General features: G+C 37.2%; 1 protein-coding gene across 1 annotated transcript; it reads left to right on the forward strand.

Annotated features, from left to right (window-relative positions):
• Positions 1-2,371: 2,371 nt before the first annotated feature.
• On the forward strand, positions 2,372-2,968 carry LOC145059932 (uncharacterized). The gene is made up of 2 exons (XM_079007692.1): positions 2,372-2,826; positions 2,884-2,968. The coding sequence occupies exons 1-2, from the start codon at positions 2,372-2,374 to the stop codon at positions 2,966-2,968; spliced, it is 540 nt and encodes a 179-aa protein (XP_078863818.1).
• Positions 2,969-7,910: the final 4,942 nt, after the last annotated feature.

Here is a 7,910-nt window from a genome sequence, read left to right on the forward strand (position 1 = left end):
GATTCGTTTGCGGCGTGCTTTATATCCCCGCGTAGGTGAGACTACGCTCTACAACTTTCGTTTAGACTCCGTCGGCTAATTTTGACTTTATTTTTTATTATTTATCTTTAGTAGGCCGGGACAGGAAAACTCCGTTATAAATTCATAACTTCTTCATCCGACGTCCGTTTTCGTCTGTCTTTTTTATCGTTGCACTACTAATGATGAGATCTTCGATTCTTGTTTAGATTGTTTCAGGTAAAAACCCCTCGATCTCAAATCAAGTATTTGGGCTGCATACCGCTAAGTCGAAACATAGAAAAATCATAACTTCCTCATACGAAGTCAGATTTGGATGTTCTTTTTATGCACGCTCATGGTTTAACGAACTCTACAACTTTTGTTTAGATTACTAAACCTAAATATCGCTCTAACGTAAATTCACTTTTTATGTCATTCAGCGTCGTACCGGTTCTGTCGTGAAACTTCGACAAGTCATAACTTCTTCGTTATAACTCGGATTTTGGCGTTCTTTATATATACGGAATCCTTGTAACATATACTATAACTTAGTTAAGATTATTCATTCTAAATAATCTTTCATCAAAAATTCATTTTTGACGCTTATCGTCTCTAAATTGACTAGCCCTAATATATGGGCGTTACACCAGCTTGCATGCATGGTTCTTTCTTGCCATCTTCCTACATTAAGGACCAATATTGCCAATAACTTCAAAGTGTTAGAACTCCTTCATTCTAATTCCGTTTTCGACGAACTTTAAACCCACGAAAAGGTGGCGAGAAGCCCTACGCTCCTAACTACACACCCAAGCCTTAAAACCTTTAGAATAAAACCCGAGACCCATAAAAGACTGAATCGCTTATACCCTGGCCTCCGAAACCCCAAACGAATACTTTTAGAATTGGGTGTTACACATACGTATGCTTTCTCTTTTACGATTACTACGAATTTCTTTTAGAGAAGATTAAGATTCTTGTTTTTTGCTATCGTTATCAGTTCCTCAATTCCAAGTGGGATCAAAGGCTCCAAAGGCTGTCATCTTAACATCTTATGTTTTGTTATAATCTTTCAAGTTTATGTAATTTGATCCTCTTTGTGGTTTTTTTAAAATGGTCTTTAAAATAAACTAGTTAATTTTAAATGCTTCCGTTGCCGCTTAAAATTGTTTTATAAAAGAAATCGTTTTTAGCTTTCCAAAACACATCACTTAAATCTAGGAAAGAGAAGTATATGTACTTGTCTTTTGGAAAGAAATGTATCTAAGCCTATATTATAGAAACAAAAGTATTTGTACTTATTTTTTTTTTTCTGAAAAGAAATGTATATGGGCCTTTATTTTGGAAAGAGAAATATATTAATTTGTGTTTTGAAAAGAAAGGTGTATAGGCCTATGTTTTGGAAAGAAAATTATGTAATTATGTTCTAGAATGAAATGTATATAAACATATAATTTTGGAAAGAAAATTATATATACAAATGATGGGAAAAAGTGAATGTTTTAAATTGTAATATGATTTTGGAAAGAAAAGTATTTGTACAAATATTAGGAAAAGTGAATGTTTTAAATTATAAGATGATTTTGGAAAGGAAATATGTACAATTACAAGTGGTATTGTATCAAAACTATATCTCACCTCTCATTTTTATCTTATGTATTCCCTTTTCTTTTAAATAACATGTACTGAGGTACCAAAGACAAGATATACTATCTCAGTTTCACTTGCATGAATTTTTGGAAAATAAAAGACCCATAGAAGTTATAAGTGAAATGCATACTTTACTCTTTTGACATGGATTATAATCCTTAGTGATATTAGATTGTAACCGTTTTTTGAACTTAATGTCCGTAGTAGGGATTTTATCAATGCTATTCTTCCATCTGAGGATATTACTCTTACTTGGAACTCTCATATTCTTCAAGCTATAATCCATATATAATTTTATCCTCAATGACATGGTTAAGGGAAGCAATAGAGAAATACCCATTATCTTTAGGCCTGCATATTTAAATGTATCTTTTCAAAGGGTAAAGGATTAGATCATCAGGTTTTTCATGCAAGTTTTGTAGCTCCTGTATTTCCGATCCATCCCTTATCCTTCTTTTCCACCTCCAATTTCATTCCACGAGACCGAAAAGGTCCGTAGTCTATGGGATTCTCTATTTTCGCCCATATATTCCCTCCTTGAATATTGGTCAATTAATTATCTTCTTTCCTTTTATGTGATTGTTTAGCTTATTTATTTTTTGTCTCTTTGGTTGTAATTGAAAACAAAATAATCAAAGAAAAGAAAAGCTTTATTCTCCTGTTCTGTGTCACCATTGATTTCTAGATGGTATCAGAGCGGTTTTAATCAATTGATCCCAACATCATGACCGGAAACGAAGCTGACAAAGGTGGATCTAGCACCATCGACTTCTCATCACCATACTACCTACATCCTTCGGATTCTCCTAAGCAACCTTCTGTAAATGAGGTTCTTACAGATGGAAACTACAACGATTGGGTACGAGAGATGACCAACTTTCTCTTTGCCAAAAACAAAACAGATTTCATTGATGGAACCTTGAAGAAACTGGAACTTTCGTCTCCAGAATACAAACCATGGATGAGGTGCGATGCAATGATAAAGGGGTGGCTTACTACAACCATGGAGAAAGGCATACGTGACAGCGTGAAATACGCCAACACATCATTAGAGATCTGGTCAGACCTGAAAGAAAGATTTGGAAAGGAAAGTGCACCGAGGGCTTATGAACTAAAGCAGAAGATCGCCGCTACACGTCAAGAGGGCAGCAGCGTTTCGACCTACTACACCCGTCTCAGGTCATTATAGGATGAGTCTCATTCAATTTTTGCTTTTCCATGTTGTTCATGTAACAGATGTACGTGTGAACTAGGAAAGAAAATCACCGCTCATCTTGAGAAACAACAACTTTATGAGTTTCTTATGGGCCTAGAGCCCTAGACAACGATTTCAATGTTATGAGGACCCAGATCTTAGCAACAAAACCCGTTCCTACTCTAGGGACGGCTTATCACATGGTGGCAGAAGATGAAAGGCAAAGGGCCATATCGCTTGAGAACCAAGCCACTCCAGAACCAACTGCATTCAAAGCCTTCCAGAGACGTGATTTCAGACCAGCGAAGCGGAAGCACACGGCCAAAAAAGAAAAAGAAAACAATCAAGAAGATGAATGCACTTTTTGTGGAAGGAATGGGCACAAACGAGAAGGGTGTTTCAAACTAGTTGGTTATCCCGATTGGTGGCCCGGGAAGAGAGACGACAAGACAAAACCAAAGGTTGCATGTGTTAACACTCAAGCAAGCTCTATACCCAGATTAAATGAAGAACAATACCAAGAGTTTATGAAGTTCTTTTCGAGTTTGAGCAACAATGGTGAGACAAAACCTGAGGCCAACATGACAGGTAATAGGGACGATGTATGGGTTGTTGACACAGGTTGCACCGAAAACATAATTTACAAATCCAACCTTCTTAAAAATAAGAAGGGAATCTCAAATGAAGCTCCTTTTGTCATACCAAATGGTGATACCATTCCTGTTGAGGGAAAGGGTGATTTTTTGTTGCCAGGGGGAGAAAAATTAAAAGGGGTTCTTTATATCCCTAATTTTAAACATAATCTCCTTTCTGTTAGCAAAATTTGCAAAGATCTCAAATGTGTTGTAACCTTTTTCCCTACCTTTTTTGTCATGCAGGGGCTTCGAACGACGAGCTTGATTGGATCGGGTAGGTGCCAAGGGGGGTTGTATCTCATGGACATATTCAAGAAAGGAAGACAATCAATGACCATCACCACAGACACATGGCATAAAAGATTAGGACATCCTTCAAGGGATAAACTCTCCAATGTCAATCTCTTTAAAAATAATTCTAGTAAACTTAGCAATGTCTTTTGTGATTCGTGTGCAAAGGTCAAACATGTTCGTAACCCTTTTACAAAGAGTTTTATTAAAACCAATGGTTGTTTTGAACTTATCCATTGTGATATTTGGGGAGGCTATCGGGTTCCTTCATACACACGCGCAAATTTTTTTCTCACCATCGTTGACGATTATAGTAGATCGGTGTGGGTTTTCTTAATAAAACACAAGATCGATGCGAGTCAATGCCTAATGAATTTTCATAAGCTGGTTGAGGTTCAATTTGAAAAACGAATAAAAAGGGTTAGGTGTGATAATGGTGGGGAATTCACATCCAACGCCATGATCGCCTTTTATGAGAAAAACGGAATTTTGTTAGAAACTACTTGCCCCCACACCCCTCAACAAAACGGGGTTGTGGAAAGGAAACACAAACACTTGCTCGAGACAGCACGTGCCTTACGCTTCGAGGCAAATATTCCAAAAAGATTTTGGGGAGAATGTATTTTAACCGCTGCATACATAATAAATCGTCTCCCATCGAAGGTGATTGAAAACAAGACCCCTTACGAACTTGTTTGGAATGAAGAACCTAGTTTTGAGCATTTGAGAGTCTTTGGATGCTTAGCTTATTTTAAAAACACGAACACCGGAGGAGACAAATTTGAAGAAAAAGGAAACCCAGAGTTTTTTTGGGTTACCCGCAAGGAACAAAGGGATACAAAATCTATGACATTGAAAATAAAAAAATCATTGTGAGATGTGCCGTATTATTTCTTGAAGACAATTTTCCCTTCAAGCACATTTCCGGAAGCTTTGATTGCAGAAAAGATGAACCAACCAAAGTTCATTTTGAGTTCACTAAATCCAACTTGGACGGTGGTGAGCAAAAAAATTATTCTGATGATCCATCACAAGACTGTCCTAGCACCACATTTGATGATACAAGAACTGAAGAAGAAAACAATGCTCAACATGAGAATGATTCTTTTAATGGCAGCCCCATTTTAGATCAAGAAATCCAAGAAGATCACACCATTCCTCACGACGAACCGGAACCAAGAAGCAAAAGGATACGAATACAATCGGCTCATCTCAATGAATATGTCGTGAACCTTCCCCCTTCGGTCACCAACTCACAACCCGGCTCCAATCAAGCAAACTCGACGGTACACCCCATTTCTCATTTCGTTTCTTACGATAAATTTTCTCATTCTCACAAAGTTTTTTTAACGGCAATAAGTTCTAATCAAGAACCAAGTTGTTTTGAACAAGTTGCACAGGATGAGAAATGGCGTGCATCAAGAAATAAAGGCTCTTGAAAAGAATGGGACGTGGACTTTAGAAGAATTGCCGAAAGGAAAGCGACCTATAGACTCAAAATGGGTTTACAAGACAAAGTTCAAATCCAATGGAGAGGTTGAAAGATACAAAGCCAGACTCCTGGCAAAGGGTTTCACACAAATGGAAGGAGTAGACTATCATGAAACCTTTGCTCCGGTTGCCAAGCTCGTCACTGTTCGAACTCTTTTAGCCGTTGCAACCAAGAAAAACTGGATCATCCATCAACTGGACGTCAACAATGCGTTCTTACATGGAGACTTAGATGAAGAAGTCTACATGAAGATTCCAAAAGGGTTTGCAAAGGAAGGAGAAACTAGAGTCTGTCGTCTTCGAAAGTCTCTTTACGGGCTCAAGCAAGCGTCAAGAAACTGGTACAGAAAGTTAACAAATTTCCTTATCTCCTTGAGCTTCGAGCAATCAAAAGCAGATCACTCCTTATTCACTTATCAAGAAGGAGGGGTCTATGTTTCTATCCTTGTCTATGTAGATGACGTCATCATCGTTGGGAATAATTCCGACAAGATTCAACGGACAAAACAACAACTTGATAACGCATTCAGTATCAAGAACCTTGGACCCCTGAAATATTTTCTTGGGATTGAGGTTGCCAAAACGAGTGATGGCTTAGTTTTGAGTCAACGAAAATACATATTGGACATTTTAAGGGATAGCGGAATGTTGGGTTGTCGGCCAAGTGCTTTCCCTTTCTAACAAGGAACCAAACTAGACAAAGGAGAAGAACGAGCTCGAGTGGATGCTACTCAATATCGAAGACTTGTGGGAAGATTGTTGTATCTACAAGCTACCCGACCTGATGTCACATATGCCGTCAATGTTCTCAGTCAATTTGTATCAGACCCTTGTCAAAACCATTTGGAAGCCGCAAATCGAGTCTTAAGATACTTAAAAGGAACATCGGGTCAAGGGATTCTTCTTCCCTACAAAGGGCCTTTAAATTTGACTGCTTACTGTGACTCAGACTGGCTTGGCTGTCCTTTCACAAGACGGTCCAGAACAGGGTACCTTCTTTTGTTTGGTGGCGGCCCCATCTCTTGGAAAACGAACAAACAGTCATCGTCTCTCGGTCTTCGGCAGAGGCAGAATATAGAGCGATGGCTTCCACTGTTAGTGAAGTCTTATGGGTGAGATGGTTACTCAAAGATATGCAAGTTCAACTCACAACACCAACATCCTTGTTTTGTAACAATCAAGCGGCTCGCCACATCGCTAACAATCCCGTTTATCATGAACGAACAAAACATGTTGAAATGGATTGTTTCTTTGTTCGTGAACGTGTACAGACTAGAGACATCGAACCACAACCAATTGAAAGCAAACTTCAACTTGCAGACCTTCTAACTAAGGGTCTCAGCACGCATCAGCTTCGTTCTCTACTAAACAAGATGGGCATTCGCAATCTCCATGCTCCATCTTGAGGGGGAGTATGGGATTCTCTATTTCCGTCCATATATTCCCTCCTTGAATATTTGTCAATTAATTATCTTCTTTCCTTTTATGTGATTGTTTAGCTTATTTATTTTTTGTCTCTCTGGTTGTAATTGAAAACAAAATAATCAAAGAAAAGAAAAGAAAAGCTTTATTCTCTTGTTCTGTGTCACCATTGATTTCTAGATAGTCTAATAGTTCTTTTGAACTTCAAGAATGAATAACAAAGGAAATAAATTATAAATGGGATTAGAACTACATTGCTTATCATTTCAAACTTAGAACGCAGCGAGAAATATATATATATTTCCAAGAGCATGGATGGGATTTGGAAACATCATCCATCGACCTTTGGTTATATATGTCATGAATCCCTTTAGTCAAGTTTAACCACAATGACTTTTTCTCGGATCTGAACCTCCAAATTCGTTTAGATAACATTAGGTCAATTGAAAGTAAATAAATCCCCATCTCTCAAGCCCCTTTTTACGCCATGATTTTGTCCCAATCTAATTCAAGTCAGTGTTGCAGAAGTCGCTAGACATTCCCAGGTCGGCCAAGTAGCGAATAACAAGTACTCGGTCTAGGAGGGGAGTACCTAGATTGAGTAAGGAGGGGAGTACTTGGATTGAGTAAATTATATAGAAATACATTTTGGGAAAATTATATATATATATATATATATATATATATATATATATATATATATATATATATATATATATATATATATATATAACAAATACAATAAGTTTATTAAAATTTATAACAAAAATAATTGAATATCAATAACAATTATAGTTTTTTATTAAAACAAAATATTAAAATTCTCGAGTTTGACTGATTTGATCGAAATTTTCCGAGTTTTTCGATTTTATCCGAGATTTCTGAATTGGACCCAAGTTTGAGTGATTCTGAGTTTTTTATCCGATTCTAAGAAAACCACATCGGCATATACCCAATTTTGAGTACTCGACCAAGTAGACCGAGTTTTACAACACTAATTCAAGTTGTTTTGATTTGTCAATTCAACCTCCCTAAACGAAGTGTCTATACCCACTTTCAATTATTAGGACTCCACTTGGCATTGTAAACATAAAAAACCAATAAGTTCTCACACTCCATAGAACATATTTTATAAGAGTTGATCTTTCATCGCATGATAAGGCCTTTACCTTGGATGATGAGAGTGTCTTTGTGAACGTTTCAAACAATGGTTTCCATGAGATTGCCTT

The sequence above is a fragment of the Lactuca serriola genome, chromosome 6 (assembly GCF_051521515.1).
Source record: "Lactuca serriola cultivar US96UC23 chromosome 6, Lser_US96UC23_V15, whole genome shotgun sequence".
NCBI lineage: Eukaryota > Viridiplantae > Streptophyta > Magnoliopsida > Asterales > Asteraceae > Lactuca > Lactuca serriola.

Coding starts and splice junctions, on each gene's coding strand:
- LOC145059932 (XM_079007692.1), top strand. CDS start 2,372: ATGACCGGAAACGAAGCTGACAAAGGTGGATCTAGCACCATCGACTTC. Junction 2,827..2,883: donor ACCTACTACACCCGTCTCAG/GTCATTATAGGA, acceptor TTCATGTAACAG/ATGTACGTGTGAACTAGGAA.